Consider the following 17,562-nt stretch of genomic DNA (forward strand, 5'->3'; position numbering starts at 1 on the left):
GAACTGCAGGATCCAGAGAGCTTGTGTGATTACTACCTCCAAGCCAGCTCACTGAAACCTCCAGGCCGCAGCCACCAGGGCAATGTGTCTCAGCCTGCCGGCCTGACCACACCCTCCCATGCCCATCCTCACCAGCCCGTCTGCTGGACGCTGTGGGCACAGCCATGGCTACCATCATCCACAAGGGAACCTGCAGGCTCACTGCTCTTGGTCACCTTTTTCAGTTTCTGTAAGATCTCAGCTGAGACCTAGCTTCTCCAGGACAGTTCAATTTCTGACAATATCCTCACTAAATAACGTAACTTAGTATTTACCTCTCTGGCCTTCAGGATTCAGAAGTGAAGAGGTGTGTAAATACTAACAAGGCTGTCCTCTTCCTTGTTACTCAGTATCTCCAAGAGAAGCAAGGTCATCCCCAAAGTTGGCCACAAAGCAGAACAGATCACATGGATCCCGCTGACCAGCTTACAGCCATGGTATTTCCCTTGTGATAAAATTCAAAGGACCACCTGGTCCAAATAGTTAAACTAAAAGAATGGGCAATTAAGGTCTACATAAAGATCTGTGTTCCAAAACTTCATTCTAAAATGCACCACCTGGAGTGCCAAATAGTTTTCCACAGGAATTGTGTAACAAACAGGCTCTGCTTCTAAAACACATAACAAAGTAGAGAACAGCTAAAACTGTAGATCCAAATCACGACTCTTAACTTTCTCTGGGAAAATTCCTATTTAATGTTATGCTGGATTCCAGAAATCCTGTATCCCTGCTGATCCAATCCTATATCCCAGCCAGCCCTTGCCTGGCTGCCCCTTTGCCCTCCTCAGGCTGGCGGGCAGGCAGCAGGGGTGCTCCACACACCCCAGCAGACGTCTCTGAAGAAGGAGGTCCCTCTCTGCCACATGAGCAGCCTTCCACGAGGCATGCTACCTGCATTCATCAGATGACCCATGTTACACTAAGAGATGTCACGTTAAATACCACCATTAGGGAAGATAAGTAACTTGGAAATTAGAGGATTCCTTCTGGTATCTGCTAGAATAGGGATGGATCCTCTTTTATGTCCATCGCATAAAAAAGTAAGTGTCCATAAGAAGAAACACAAAACTCTATCTGTAAAATTACCTAAGAAATTGGGCAAAACCAGAGTGAGTGTGGTCTACAAAAAGCCTATTGAGCCCAGAATCAGGTTATCACTCATACTGTAGAAAAGCAACAACAATACCAAAGAGGACATTAAACAAAAGAAACAGGTTCAGGTGTGAGTAGCTGTTTAATGGAAGCAAGTGATTGCAACAGGATGGCTGTCTGGATGCAGCTGGTGCGCACAGAGTTCACTTACGGGCACTAACTTCCAGTACCACTTGGAGGGGGACTGCTCAGGAAGCAGGGGAGGAAGCAGGAGAGAGTGTCACAGCAGGCAGGCCACGAATGGACCGCGTCACACACACCATCACACATTCACAAGAGAGCTGGGATGTCCTCTGAGAGGTAAGTCCTGTCCGGGGCCCGTGACCTGAACACCCTCTATCATCACATGACGGAAGTGGAAGGGCACAGGCACCTCCACAACACTAGCCTCTGCAAGAGCAAAGGAAACCCTGGAAACTCGGCATGGGCCAGGCATCACGAAGGACAGGTGCCAACTGCAACTCAGAGAGGCTCTCAGTGCGTCATTTGTGCCCATCTGAGCAACACAGGGGCTCACAAAAGTGTGGCCCAGGGTGTGGTGCCCCCAGCATCCCCAGAATCCAGGAGCAAGAGGAGGCGGCAAGGGGACGCTGAGACCAGAGATGCAATCAGGCCACATTACATGTTTACGATGGATTCAGTCACACACCTGCTTATTAGCAAAAAAAAAAAATACTATCATAGGGAAAGGATGGGACAGAAATGACCAGAATGTCTATCTGTGTCATTTCATGAGACACGTAACATTATCTGCCTGAATTCCATGCAGGGTTTTAGAGACACACCACAGCTACACTGGGCCTCAGAGGCAATATAAGGGATCTTTAAGGGCACCTTTGACAGCAGGCAATCTTCTCCTCAACTGGTGAAATCTAGAAGCTAATTCCCAGGTAACCCTGTCCACTCCCCATTCTTGAGCTTCTAATACCTCCCAACATCTCCGTCACCCTCCAAAGTTAAATACAAGACCACCCCCTGGCCAGGGAGAAACGAGGAGCACACTGCCATGCCCACCTCCAAGGCACTTGCAGAGCCAGTCTGCCAGGAGACCTCGGAGTCTCACTCCTCTCTGGGGCAGTGCAAATAGAGAATAAGCCAGGAGTCAACACCGACACAATTCTTTCAAACTGGGCGCAATGTTAACTAGAGGCATTCCAGAACAGTTAAATTCACCCTTTACCTTTTGATGAGCTGGACTTTCCAATAACTGCTGTTTTAACTTAACTTCTTTCTCTGTTATCTCTCTCATTTTAAGATTTACCTGAAATAGAAGAAAAAAGCATTAAAAGGGCAATGGCAAAAAACAAAAAATAAAATAAATAAAAGGGCAATGGCTTCCATATCTTCACATCTATTTCTTCACTCTGCCACCCAGAGACCCCCCCCCTCACTTGTTTGTGTCCCCTTAGACACAGGGATCATTTAAGATAATTATACATATGCAGTAATATATGTATTCCACAGGATCTGGGCTCAATGTGGGGACCAAAGCTGGCCTGCCACTCCAGGAAACATTCCGTGCCTCTACACATCAGTGTGACACTTGCCACCTCATGACAGAGCCACATCGCTGAAAGCCTGGGACGCACAAATAGTACAAGCTGTCACCATCAGCAAATGCCACTGCTGAGACCATGTGGCTGGGACACCCTGATGCCGAGCCTCGCAGGTAGCTCACATGTCCCCTACCCATTCACACGTGACACCAAATAAACATTAATAGTAAAATTTAATTGTACACCCCTTAAACAACTAATACAGCTTATTAGAAATTAAAGTATTCTCTCCTGAATGACTAACCCAAAGATAAAATCAAAATTGCAATTATAAAGTAATACCATGGAGGGGCACCTGAGTGGCTCAGTCGGTTGAGCTTCCAACTCTCAGTTTTGGCTCAAGTCATTATCTTGGGGTCCGAGATTAAGCCCCAAGTCGGGCTCTTCGCTCAGCATGGAATCTGCTTGAGGATTCTCTCTCCTTCTCCCTCTGTCCTTCCCCCACCCTGTCCCCCACCAAAATAAATACATCTTTCAAAAATAAATAAAATCATGGAGAAAAATACTCATCAATGCTTCAAGGGATGTGGTCAAAGCTACAATCAAATGAAAAAACAGAGAACTAATGTTTTATTAAACAAGAATACAGATAGGGCGCCTGAGTGGCTCAGTCAGTTAAGTGTCTGCCTTCAGCTCAGGTCATGATCCCAGGGTTCTGGGATAGAGCATCAGGTTTCTCCCTCTACCCCTCCCCACCACTAGTGTTTTCTTGCTCTCTCAAATAAATAAATCTTAACACAAATAAACAAGAATACAGATAAATGAACTCAAGCAAATCATTCAAGAACGTAGAAAATCTGTCTTAAAAAGAAGAAAAATCAATATACATAAATTTTAAAGTAAGTGAATCAAAAGAGATGGACAGATGGATAAATAACAGAGCAAGTATCACAAAATGTAAAATTTAAGTGTAGGTACATGGGTGTTCTCTGTATATTTCTTCACATTTACAATTTTTCATAATAAAAAATACTTTTGAAAATGTGCTTCTGTCATTTGCTAGACAGCTTTCTACTGTGGAAAGGATTTTCTGATTAGACTGATGGTGACGTTAATGAATGTAATTTTTGATACCGTTCACAAGATCTGACAACATTGAGAAGATCTCTACAGCCCTCCATGCACCATGCTCCAAATGACTGGTGTGTGAGGTCACAAAGTTGTGGTGAGTGGCAGGGCCAGGAAGGACACAGGAACCATAAGTGGACTTTTAATATGACCAGAGACAGAGGCGCTCAGGTGGCTCAGTGGTTGAGCATCTGCCTTCGACTCAGAGTGTGATTCCAGGGTCCTAGGAAGCCTACTTCTCCCTCTGCCTATGTCTCTGCCTCTCCCTGTGTCTCTCATGAAAAAATAAAATCTTTAAAAATAATAATAATAATAATAATAATAATATAACCAGAGACAAAAGTCACTGATCTAGTATCTGGAACAAATAAAGGAATTCTTATAACAATAAAATGACAAAGAATCTGATTTCAAAATGGACAAAGGATATAAAGAGAATTCTCTCCAGAGAAGACCTACAAATGTCCTACACGCACATGGAAATGAGAAAAAGCTCCCATCATTAGGGAGATTCAGACCTAAGCCACAAGACACCACTTCACATCCTCTAGAACGGTGCACATCAAATAATCAGAAACTGAGTGCCAGCAAGGACGTGGGACACTGGAAGCCTCAGACACTGCTGAAGAAATGTAAAATGGTGCACTCTTCAAGAAGGTAAACACTGAGTTTCCACCCAGGAATTCCATCCCTAAATACCCAAGAAACTTGGACACACATCCAAACAAAATCTCATACACAAACGACCACAGCAGCACTATCTATGACACCCAGAAAGGGGACACAACCCCAACGTCCCATCTGCTGATGACTACACAGAGACAGCATGGCTCATCTGCACAACGGAGGGACCATTCAGTCGTACAAAGGAATGAAGTAGGGATCCCTGGGTGGCGCAGCGGTTTGGCGCCTGCCTTTGGCCCGGGGCACGATCCTGGAGACCCGGGATCGAATCCCACGTCGGGCTCCCGGTGCATGGAGCCTGCTTCTCCCTCTGCCTATGTCTCTGCTTCTCTCTCTCTCACTGTGTGCCTATCGTAAATAAATAAAATTAAAAAAAAAAAAAAAAAAAACAAAGGAATGAAGTACTGGTGCATGCTACGACCTGGGTGGCAGGAGAACACATGACACCAAAAGAAGCCAGACACAGAAGGCTGCAGTATATGGTCCTGCTGGTGTGAAATCCCCTCGGGTGGCAACTCCACAGAGACAGGAAGCAGGTCTGTGGTTGTCAGGGGCTGGGGTGGGGACAAGGTGATGGGTAGTTTCCTTCTAGACATGATCAAAACGTGTGAAATTGGTGATGACAGCTGTACAACCTTGTGAATATATTAAAAACTACAAGGGGTGCCTGGGTGGCTCAGTCCATTAAGTGTCTGCCTTCGACTCAGGTCGTGATCCCAGGGTCCTGGGATTGAGCCCCACAATGGGCTCCCAACTCTATGGGGAGCCTGCTTCTTCCTACCTCTGCCTCCTCTCTCTCATGAATAAATAAAATCTTAAAAAAAAATGGAACTGTAGACTTTAAAATAGCATATTTTATAATGTGAATTTTATCTCAAAAAATTTTAAGAATTGGTAATAGTTTCAAATCTCATATTGTGATTAATCTTTGAAAACTACTACTTAGGGGCAACCCCGGGTGGCTCAGCGGTTTAGCGCCGCCTTCAGCCCAGGGCGTGATCCTGGAGACCCAAGATCGAGTCCCACATCGGGCTCCTTCCATGGAGCCTGCTTCTCCCTCTGCGTCTCTCATTAATAAATAAATAAAATCTTTAAAAAAAAAAAAAGAAAAGTAAACTACTACTTGGGCAGCCCAGGTGGCTCAGTGGTTTAGCGTCGCCTTCAGCCCAGGGCCCGATCCTGGAGACCTGGGATCAAGTCCCAAGTCGGGCTCTATCCCACGTCGGGGTCTCTGCATGGAGCCTGCTTCTGCCTCTGCCTGTGTCTTTGCGCCTCTCTCTCTCTGTGTCTCTCATGAATAAATAAATAAAATCTTAAAAAAAAGAAAACTGCTTTTTGGGTTTCGGTGTACAAACAAAAGAGAGGTGCATATGGACTTGCAGGGAAGACAGTGAAATAGGAGGACCCTAAGCTTCCCTTGTCCCACAGATACACCCAGACATCATCCACATCTGTGCAATCCAGAAGATGGCACAAAGACTGGCAGCCCAGAGTCTGCACAGCTCATCATAAAGAAGAGGCCACATCGAGAATAGAAGAGAGGATGGCATCCTGCGACACTATCATCTCAAACACATCCATCCGCACTCTCCTCTCTTCAAGCTATGTATCCACACAAAGATGCATCTTCATACACTTCAACAGAAACACACTGTAGCAAATTCCATGCAAAAGCAGATAAGAAAATCCCAACTTATTTTCCAGGAGGCCAGATACTAAAGAAATGTACAAAACTGTAAAATACTTTTTTTTCTTCTGGAAATAGTTATTCTTCATAAAAATACATTATTTATAATAATTACTAACATGAAATGAGTTTACTGTTACTATTAAGCAAATTATTAAATTTTTGTTTTTAATATCTAAATGGTAAATATTGATAGATTAAATTTTTTTTAATTCTTTAAAATACATTTTTAAGTAATTTTTAAGAGTGTAAAGTGGGGAACACCTGAGTGGCTCAGTGGTTAGCGTCTGCCTTTGGCTCAGGTCGTGATCCAGGAGTCCTGGGATCGAGTCCCGCATCGGGCTCCCTGCATGGAGCCTGCCTCTCCTTCTGCCTGGGCCTCTGCCTCTCTTTCTGTGTCTCTCATGAATAAAATCTTGACAGAAAGAGTGTAAAGGGGACCTGAGACCAAAAGTTTGAGAGCTCTTTATCTACACAAAGGAATGAGCAATAAAAATGGAAAGTCTGTGGATAAACAGTCCCTATTTTCAATTATATTAGAAGATATCTGGAGGCCCCTGGGTGGCTCAGTCAATTAAGTGTACAACTCTTGATTTCAGTTCAGGTTATGATCTCAGGGTCGTGGCAAGGAGTCTGCTTGGGATTCTCTCCCTCTCTCTCTGCCCCTCCCTGCCTTGTTCACACATACTCTCTCCCTCAAATAAAAAAATAAATTTAAAAAAATAATAATAATGAAAAAATAGAAGAATCTAACTGTTGAAAGCAAAACTAGGGATCCCTGGGTGGCGCAGCGGTTTGGCGCCTGCCTTTGGCCCAGGGCGCGATCCTGGAGACCCGGGATCGAATCCCACATCGGGCTCCCGGTGCATGGAGCCTGCTTCTCCCTCCGCCTGTGTCTCTGCCTCTCTCTCTCTCTCTCTGTGACTATCATAAATAAAAAAAATAAAAAAATCATTAAAAAAAAAAAAAAAAAGAAAGCAAAACTAGTATATGTGAGATAAAAGTAAAGTAAATGACAGCAGCATCATGGAGGCCAGGAAGGGAAATGACGTCATTTGTGAAATGGTTATCACTGTATCTAAAGTAAACTATAAAGAACTAAAGACACATATTGTAAACTCTTAACCAGCTCCCAAAAACTACTGGATAAAACAGAGTACTAAGAAATACCCAGTCCAGGGCAGCCCAGGTGGCTCAGCAGTTTAGTACCACCTTCAGCCCAGAGCGTGATCCTGGAGGCCCAGGATTGAACCCCTCATCAGGCTCCCTGCAAGGAGCCTGCTTTTCCCTCTACTTGTGTCTCTGCCTCTCTCTCTCTCTCTCTCTGTGTGTGTGTGTGTGTGTGTCTCTCATGAAATAAATAAAATCTTAAAAAAAAAAAAAAGTCAGAAATACCCAGCCCAAAAGAAGCCATAAAAGAAAGAAAAGAAAAAAAATGAGATAAACAGAAAGCAGATAAGATATCAAACTCGGATATCTCAATAATCACATTAGATGTAATTGGTCTAAACATTTCAAAAATAAGGCAGACTCTCATTTTATTAATCTTTTTTAAGATAAAAAAGATTTTATCTTTTTATACATAAAAAGATAAATGTGAAGGAAAAAAAAAAGATAAATGTGTGTATGTCTGTAGTGATGTTTCCTGTTTCTGGCTCTGGGTAATTCCTGTTACTTTTTTTCTTTCCTTGGTTTGGTTTGGATTCTCAATCTTCTAAAAACCTGCTTTAGATTTTTACTGATTTCTTTCTTCTATTTTTGGCTTAACTTCTCTTACTTTTAATTAAAAGTAAGGCTAAAGAAAGAGGAACCTGGTAGAACCTACAACTCTTGATCTCAGGATTGTGTGTTCAAGCCCCAAGTTGGGTGGAGAGATTACTGAAAAATAGGAAGAAAAGAAAAGGAAAGAAAAGAAAAGAAAAGAGAAAGACAGATGAGAGTAAAAAAATAAAACTATGAGGAAGGAAAAGGATACATCACATGGGCACCAGTGTTTAGAAAGCTGGAGTAGCCACACTAGAGGAAACAAGGTGGACCTAGGGACAAGACCATCACCTGTGAGAGAGATAGACATTTCGTGATGACCAAAGGATTGATCCACCAAGACGATACAGAAAGCCTCCAAGATGCAAACGTACCAGCAGACTACAAACACCAACACAGCAGAGTAAAACCAATAACACACAGTGCAGACCTCAAGTCCTGTCACAGTGGCCATGGGCCAGGGCTGTGAACAGCACCCACAGCCAGTTTGAGCCCACACGCAGAGCACCATGTTCAAGAGCCCACGAAACACTCTACAAAACCACACGGTGGGCCATAAAACAAATCTCAATAGATTTAGGACCAAAATCACAGACTATACTATCTGAGCACAACAGAATTAGAAAGCAAAGTACTCAAAGAAATCTAGAATCACCTTCCCCAGATGGGTGGAAACTAAACCACACTCTTCTCGGTAACCCACAGAGAAAGTGGGACCCTGCAGGTGAAACTGAAAATGGGTGATGAGGACCAACACCACAGCACACGAACAGGGCAGGCACCTGCTCAGAAAGGAGCTACCAGCCTGAAATGAACAAAGGTTTGAAAGAACTCACCTTCTACCTTAAACTAGAAAGGAGAGCAAATTGAATTCAAAAAAAATAGAAAAAATAAAAAAAAAAAAAGAAAAAATAATTTAAAGTAAGAGAAGTTAAACCCAAAATAGAAGAAATCAGTAAAAATCTAAAGCAGGTTTTTAGAAGATTGACAAACCAAACCAAACTAAGGAAAGAAAAAAAGCAACAGAAATTACCCAGAGCCAGAAACAGGAGACATCACTACAGACATAGACACATTTAAAGGATAATAATTTAGTTCAACCATTTAAATAAAATTGAGGAATTCCTTGAAAGGTCACAAGTTACCAAAACTGGTGCATAGATACAAAACCTAAAGTTGGGCAAAACATTTGAACATGCACCTAACCGAAGAATATATAACAAATGTCTTCAGTCGTTAGGGAAATGCAAATGAAAACCACGCAAGATAGCTTTACACATCCACTCCAACAGCTCCCACTGAAAGACTGACTATGCCAAGCACTGGCAATGGTCTGGAGCAAATGGGACTCCCTTAGCAGTAGGAGCTTCAAATGGCATCATCACTTCATCACTTTGCAAAATACTTTGGCAGTTTCTTCTAATGTTCACTACGTCCTTATCACTGACCTGGCAATTCTACTCCTAAGTATACTACTCAAAGAATGAAAACACATCTGCCTGTGAGACCTGTACACAAATGTTTCTAGCAGCTTTATTCACAAGAGACAAACGTGGTAACAACCATAGCGTCCACCATCAGGGGAACAGGGAAACTGCTCTGTTCATACAATGGAATACTCCAGAGGATGAAAAGAAAACCACTGACAGGTGCAATTTCAGAATTATTGGGGCACCTGGGTGGCTCAGTGGTTGAGCATCTGCCTTCGGCTCAGGTCGTGATCCAGCGTCCTGGGATCGAGTCCCACACTGGACTCCCCACAGGGAGCCTGCTTCTCCCTCTGCCAGTGTCTCTGCCTCTCTGTGTCTCTCATGAATAAATAAAATCTTAAAATATTTTAGAATCATTTTGTTCCACTTTTCGTTTTCATTTTGTTTCATTTTCACTTATTTTGTGAAAGAAACCCAGACACAAAATGAGTAACATACACATGATCCATTTCTATCAAAACCTAAAAGAGATAAAACTAATTCCCAGTAAAGAAAGCACATCAGTAGTAACCCAGGCTTAAGGATTAACTGCAAAGGGACACAAAGGAACTTTTTGAGGGTGATGGAAATGTTACCTTGATTGTGAATGTTAAACAGATAGCCACTTGTCAAAACTCAAAGAACTGGGCCTATTTATCGCATGCAAATCATACAGCAGTGAAACTGGGTTTTGTTTGTCAAAGACTAAGGCAACTGGCTGGGCATCAAGAAAAATTTTAAAAGCCACGGCAAGATATGGTCATGGTAACCCTCCAGAACTGTGGGGATAGAGGACAGCTCAGCCACACACACAGAGCAGGGAATCTGGAGAAGAGCCCGGTGGGGAGTCCCAATCCTAGGGAAGGCAGAGTGCCTGAGCACCCACGGGGAAAGAAAGAGACTTGTTCAGAAGATGGGGAACGCTGGGAAAGCTGCAGCCTCTAAGCATGGTTCCATGTCCGGACATGCTCCCAGCTGAGGGAGCCCTCAGGCACAGGCTGAGAGGGAGCCAAGTGTGCTGGCCCAGCATGGACACCAAAGGGTCTCCAAATGGTTGCGAAGCAAGTGCCAGCGGACAGGTATGCAAGAGCCTACATAGCCACCACCTAGCCACCCTAGGCGGGGCAGGACAGTCCCTGGAAGTGATGCCAAACAGAAAAAAACTCAGGTCACCTGACATGCCTGTGACTCTAGGCTGAAGGGGGTGACAGTACCCAGACACAGAGTCAAACATGAAAAGGAAGCGAACCCACAGAAATACCTTCCCAAGTGAAAATAGGCCAGCTCGGCAGTGAGAAAAGCTTCAAGGTATACTCAAGTGTATTCCCACAGCAGGAACCTTGGGAACACTATCTATAACCACAGCTTCAAAGAAGATTCAAAGACTGATGCTGGAGAGAAAACTCACCATATGTGAAGTCTCAAGAGCCCGAACCTTATTAAACACATAGCAGTTTTCAGCGGCAAGAAAACCCACCTGGCAAAATAAAGGTGGGAAGGCTTTCAGGCCCAGCTCTAAGCTGTCTGGCATCAGAGGACCCACACCACAGAGGCCCAGAGCCACAGTCCATGTAGGAAAGGCTTTGTGGAACTCACATCTCATCACAGGTCAGGGAAACACTCTCAAGTGCACAGAGCATGGGGGCGCATCTAGCCCTGCATCAGAGGAGCCCCACATGCAGCAAGTGCCAGAAACCTTCTGAGTGAGTGCACCCCTTATCTGACACCTGCAAATCCACACTGGAGAGAAACCACGTGAAAGTAGTATGTGTGGGGGGAGCCCTCGGCCAGAGCCCACCACTCAGTCATCATCAAAGAACACATCAGGGAAAATCTATCAATGTAAGAAACTTACATTCATATGGAAATGCTAAGGAAATAGCAAAACATGGAAAACACTGAATAAAAATGTAACTCTTGGGCAAGGACAAAAAATGATCATGAAAAACAATCAAGTATTAACTCCAGGAAAACCAGAGTGTGGCAAAAAAAAAGGGTCATGAGCTGTGAAAATGTCATTCTTAGTTGTGGTAATGTCACATCTGACTACAGATCCAATCATCGCAGGCCATGTGACCACAGCTGGCCCACAAGGACCCAAGGGGAGGGTCACATGTGCTAATAGTAAATCCAGAGGCAATGCCTACCACCGGCGGATACAGCATCAGTAAGAGTGCATTTCTTTAAAATACAGAGATTAATACCAGAAAACACATGTGAGTAGGTAAAAGTGATGCTGTTGGACCACGTGAAGATCATCCTCTGTGTATCAGCCAGGTCCACAAGCAAACACAGGCAGCAAGAAGCTGGAAAGTTATATATAAAAATATGGCATATGGAGAACACCCTTAATATACAAGAAACTTGATGAAGCAGAGGAGAAAAGGAATATACCCTGCTTCCAAAGAAATATGGCCAAAGATAACAAACGCAATTTACCAAAAAGAAGGACAAATAGCCAAGCATATGCTCTATTTTTTAAACATTGATTTTTACCAGTGAATGAAAAAATAAAAGAAAAAGCACTATTTTTCACCTTTAAAAATGGCAAGATTTTTTTTTTAAAGATTTTATTTATTTATTGATGAGAGAGAGACAGAGAGAGACACAGGCAGAGGGAGAAGCAGGGTCCATGCAGGGTGCCCGACATGGGACTCGATCCCAGGTCTCCAGGATCAGGCCTTGGGCTGAAGGCGGCGCTAAACCACTGAGCCACCCGGGCTGCCCAAAAAATGGCAAGGTGTTGTTGTTTTTTTTTTTTTTTGTAATATGCAATCTATGGGAAATCATGGAATAAGACACCTCCACAGACTTACAGTATGAAAAAAAACAGTACAATCATTATGGCCAGAAATTTGGCAAAAAACAGTCTAAAGCCTTTAAAAATGACCCTCAGCTATATGGCAACCACTGCCCCAGTCATGCATGGGAGGAATATGCTCGTGGCCACCTAGGGAGCCAGCACACCCGGGCCTCAGCTACCCTTCCCCATAGCGCCAAAGCCAAGTCTCAACTTACAGCCAGCACCTAGAAACACCTAGTTGTGTTATGGGCGGGATACCCTATGGAGGCTGTGTGGAACAGATGCTAGCCACACCTTGTGGCAACCACAGCATGATGTACAGACTTGTCCAATCACTATGTTGTACATCTGACACTAACACAGCACTGTACGTCAATGACAAAACACCAACAACACTTGAACTCTTGGCCATAAGAGGTTCATTTTGGGACTTACAGAAATATCGCCTAAGAAGCACCTGGGTGGCTCAGTGGTTAAGCATCTGACTCTTGATTTTGCCTCAGGTCATGATCTCAGGATTGTGAGAGCCAGCCTCAAGTCGGATTTCATGCTCAGCACAGAGCCTGCTTAAGAGTCTCTCCCTCTCCCTCTGTCCCTCCCCACCATTCTCCTTCTCTAAAAAAAAAAAAAATATATATATATATATATATATACACACACACACACATACATATATATATATATATATATATATATATATTACCCAAGGGTCAGTTTTCTATGGACACATGTACCAGTCCTGACATCATTTTTTAACCAAGGTCTTGTGGATGCTTCCCACATGCACAGGATTACACAAAGGCAGAGGACAAGTCAGACTTGTGCCCACCGCCAAGAGGTGACCTTCTGGCCAATGGTCAGCTTCCAAGTCCACACTAGGACCCAGAGGTTCCAGTGAACACTGAATAAGCCCTGTACCTCACTGAGCAGAGATTTAAGGTCATCTGCCCATTTATTTGATTCCCCATTTATTTGTCTTCCCACATCTGGGTAGAAAACCAAGTGAACAATAGGGCATCTTGGTTAGAAGTCACAACACGGCTTTGACATAAGGCCTCCCTCCTCACAACAATGAAGGAGGCCCTTTTAAGGGGGCCACACACCAAGGCCTGGCTTTGTCATGCTCCTTGACCAATTCCACAGTCACCAATTTTTATCCTGCCTCTTATTAAACCCTTACATAATAGAGAATACATGCATAAATTATATAATGAAACCATTTAAAATTTGTGGCATACTCAAACAACTTCACAGGGCAGTTCTATTTCCTCCTCTTCTTCTATTTCCTCTGCTTTATTAGCCAAGGGTCCCTCAGTGCACACCTTTCTGTAAATAAGGATGCTTAACAACCAAAAAGTTTGGGTAAGGTAATGCTACAAATGATCATATGCCACTAAAAATACTCTTTCTATACACTGTATAAAAGATTACACTGTAAGCTTCTAAACATAAAAGGAGAAAACAGCACTTAGAAAAATACCACTTTCTTTTTTTTAAGATTTATTTATTCATGAGAGAGAGAGAGAGGGGGGCAGAGACACAGGCAGAGGGAGAAGCAGGCTCCATGCAGGGAACCCAGTGTGGGACTCGATCCTGGGTCTCCAGGATCATACCCTGGGCGGAAGGCGGCGCTAAAACGCTAAGCCACTTGGGCTGCCCAGAAAAATACCACTTTTAATCATCGAAACACCTTATAGAATCAAGCAGTCCTTGAATGCACAAAAGTGCTGAGATAAAAATAAACAGAATGTAATAATTCAAACCATAAACATACACCACTCATCATACCCCGCTCACACCCTTCCTTTTCACGTTCAGGAGCACACCTGTGTGTTCTGTTTGCACTGTAGTAGACACACTGCTGGACACAGCACATTGATTTATTGCTTCTGTGGCCCCTGCTAGGGCCTGGTTCTCAGCGTGACACCTGAGGAGGGTGCTTCCCCTCCTCTGGCGGGGAGAGCACCTGGCCCCCAAGGAGCACCCAGCCCATTCACACTGCTCTAGGAGACGACCCGTGTCCCTTGTTCCATTCTGGCCATGGCTCCCAGCACTCACCTTGTTGACCCAGAACACCATGGCATCCTCGAGGTCGTATGGCAGCTCTTTCGAAGCACTGAATGTTGAGAAGCGCTTGACGCTGGCCACTACCTTCTCGATGCTGATCATCTCCACGGTGTAGGCCATCATGAGGGCATCCACCATCGCCATGTGGGCACTCTGGGAGCAGAGGCAACAGTGAGGGTGGCCCAAACCCACCTCTCCTATGAGGTTCAACACAGAGACCCTGCTCACAAACTCTCACCCAATTCTGTTGTTTCGAGGTCATTATCTGCACGTTACCCATCCCCAGGGTCCAGCCAGCTCAGCACCCTGTAGCGTGGAGGGCTCTGAGCCTTTCTCATCTCCACAGCAACCCAAAGAGCCCCAAGGGTGGCATCTCTACTTATGCCTAAGGGAAAAGGCACAAGGGGAAGAGATGTGCCCAAGGCTGCATGACCACGAACAGGTCCCTGGGTACCAGTCAGGAGCTCTGCATGCTAAAATTACACCACACCTTTGCACCATTTCTTCCCAGAACTCAAAAGAATGCAAAACGCCAATGAACAGACAAAACCCACAACATAGGAGGCACCAAAAATCGCTGACCCAGAGGAGTCTGGAAAAGTCAAATCGGCGATGCAGCTTCCAAAGAAAAAATGGGGAAGGAGAGAAAGAGGTACATTTACTTATTTATCTGGACACAAAAACATGACACACATGAAACAAACTGACAGACTAGGCTCAACAACTGTTTACCACAACATCTGCAAAAAATGTGCCTCCAAATGTTTTCATTAACATGCCTCAATGTAACCCTGGTGTCCAGAGCACTCCTAGGGAGGAAGAGAGCTGAGAGGAAGTGACTCCTTCCCCTTTCTCCAAAATCACAGCACTAAAAGAGATGCACAGCTCAGGATGTCACTGCACAGGCGCAAACCTTGGCCATCCTGTGGGACACTCAGGCTCGTGCCATCTGTGCAAGTTTTGGGGCTGACTTCACCACACGCGTGCAGCTGAGCTGCAGAGGGACAGCTGGCAGCATGACAGGCTGGAGCGCCGAGCAGGTGCCGTGGCACCAGAAGCAGTCACCGCTGGGGAGAGGCAGCCCCTGCCCCTACGAGCACACAGGATGCTCACCATCTTTATGGGCGCGTGGCTGAGGTCGGGATCCGTCACAGGGGTGTCATCGCTCTCCATCACGTAAATCCCTTTCCGGGATAGGGCTTGGATGACAGACTGGTGTCCCTGTAAGGCGGCCACCTGGTCCCCCTTCAGGATGAGGCTGCAAACACGGCAGTAAAGCTCGCTGGACAGCAGGAGCTTGATGACGGGCGGTTTGATGTGCTCTTGCTCATACTGGTCAATGTAAAAGGGGTCCCTGAGGTCCTCGGGGATGTTATCTGAGCCAAGGAAGAGATTACCACATGAGCATGACACGTTATGTTCAAAATGCTAACAAAGGACAGAGCTGCCATTCATCACGATGGGTGACTAACAACATAAAAAGATCCCACTACAAACAGCACCATCCCACACCTTCTCCACCTGCAAACAGGCGGCTAACCCCACCTGGGCAGCGTGGGTAGTGCACACCCCTTAGCAACCGCACCACCACACCCAGGAGGAGCAACTCTCCTGACGTAGGGTAGTGAGAAGCAGGTGTGGGAGCCCTGGGGGGCAGCTGGGGCTTGGCGGCATGGCACCTGCTCACGCCTCGGGGCTGCATGCAGCACACAGGACCACCCGGCACCTGGTCCCTATGGGACGGTATGCAGCACACCCCATGTCAGTCCTGGGGAGGGTATCAGGTGCATCTGTTTTCTGACATCCAATGGGAGAGGAAAGCGAGGCCAATCACCATGGTTTTTACGGAGGGGAAGGCTGGGCTGCAGGCACCATGACAAACTCCAAACAGCAGTACCAGGCCTTCACCTGACTTTGGAGCAGGCACATCAGTGCCACATGAGCTGTGTCAATTAAACATCACCACGATTCCATCAAATGGAGACTTCTGTCCCTGCGTTACACATGGGGAAATGGATGCAGAGAGAGTATACCATGTGCCCAAGGTCACAAGCAGCAGAGACCAACTGTGAACCCACCTGACTCAGTATCTAGACCACCTCCCACACAAAGACACCAGCCACCCGTGTACAGCTGGGGACACTCACTTTCCAAATGTCTGGAATGGCCTCCCCAATGGCGTCCCTCACACTTGCTCTGCAAGATGTCGACCACAGTCCCCCCAAAAGTGGGGGACACTCTGTACTCAAGGAGACTGGGAAACATGAAGTTACAGAGTCAGGATGACCTCTCCAGGGAGGCCCACATACCTCTGACTCTCCAGCCCTGGACCTCCCCCGTGGTTGAGTTCTGGAACCATCCCAACCTGCAGAAGGCTTCACACAAGCCTAGTCTCTCCAGGAAGGTTGGTGAAGGAAACCCCTATGCCAGCACGCCCTCTCCCTGCACCATCCTGGAAGAAGGGGCACCTTACCAGTGACCTCCAACCGCACCCTCTACCCTGTTCCCTGCCCCTCGCCCTCTTCCTTGTCACGGGCACTATACTCAGAGCCCTGAATCACTTCATTGTGGGTCTGGGGCTGCTCCGTGTCTCCGCCCATTCTTATTTCTGACAGTAACTAACATTTCTGCTGCCCTTTTGTTTTCAAGCACCGTGGTTCAGTTCTGGTTCACAGAGCCTTAGAGCCCCCACAGCAGCCCTGTAGGCACACAAGGCCAGGGCCAGGTCTGCAAGGCTGGAGGGACACATGCTCGCCTCAGGGACAAACCAGCAACCTGCTCAGGGAGGAACAGATCCTATCAGAGACCATCCTATTCTGTTATCATCCCAAGTTCTGAAACAGATCATACCTGTAATAAAAGAAGGGAGTCCCAGTGCAAAACATGGTGGGAAGTCATTTCTGCTCTCTTGGTAGGTGATGGTGACATGTGAGTGGGAGGCTAAGGGAGGGACAGGAGCCGTCCCAGGAGGACACACGTGGAGGACTCAACGCTGGTCCCAAGCAGGATGGAAGTCGGGGGGAGGACACCGAGCTAGAGAGCCCACGATCTGAGTAGGTTGTCAGGAAAGGTGCATGGCTGACCTGGGCAGAAGGGCAGTGGGCCAGCTGGCACTGCTCAGGACAACCCCCAGGCTCCTCCATCTCTCTGCCTCTGTGGGAGGGGCATGTGAAGGCTGCTGGCCATGGAGCCTAATCTGCCTGTGAGTGAACTCAACCTCCCCCCACCCCGGGCTCCATCTCAAGGTCAGCTGCTCCAACCAAAAGCTTCACG

The 17,562-nt window shown here is 45.8% G+C and overlaps 1 protein-coding gene across 3 annotated transcripts in view; it reads right to left on the minus strand.

The window, feature by feature from the left end:
* The window catches only part of CAMSAP1 (calmodulin regulated spectrin associated protein 1), a 64,249-nt gene that overhangs the window by 26,843 nt on the left and 19,844 nt on the right, over positions 1-17,562 (minus strand). For 2 of the 3 annotated variants that reach the window (XM_041724979.1, XM_041724978.1), the window contains 4 exons: positions 15,403-15,665; positions 14,281-14,442; positions 2,372-2,452; positions 1,343-1,375 (listed from right to left, as the gene is read on the minus strand). In XM_041724979.1, coding sequence (XP_041580913.1) covers positions 1,343-1,375; positions 2,372-2,452; positions 14,281-14,442; positions 15,403-15,665 — 539 coding nt within the window. The remainder of the gene's footprint in view (positions 1-1,342; positions 1,376-2,371; positions 2,453-14,280; positions 14,443-15,402; positions 15,666-17,562) is intronic. The other variant, XM_041724980.1, reaches the window with a different exon arrangement.

The sequence above is a fragment of the Vulpes lagopus genome, chromosome 12 (genome assembly GCF_018345385.1).
Source record: "Vulpes lagopus strain Blue_001 chromosome 12, ASM1834538v1, whole genome shotgun sequence".
NCBI classification, from domain to species: Eukaryota; Metazoa; Chordata; class Mammalia; order Carnivora; family Canidae; genus Vulpes; species Vulpes lagopus.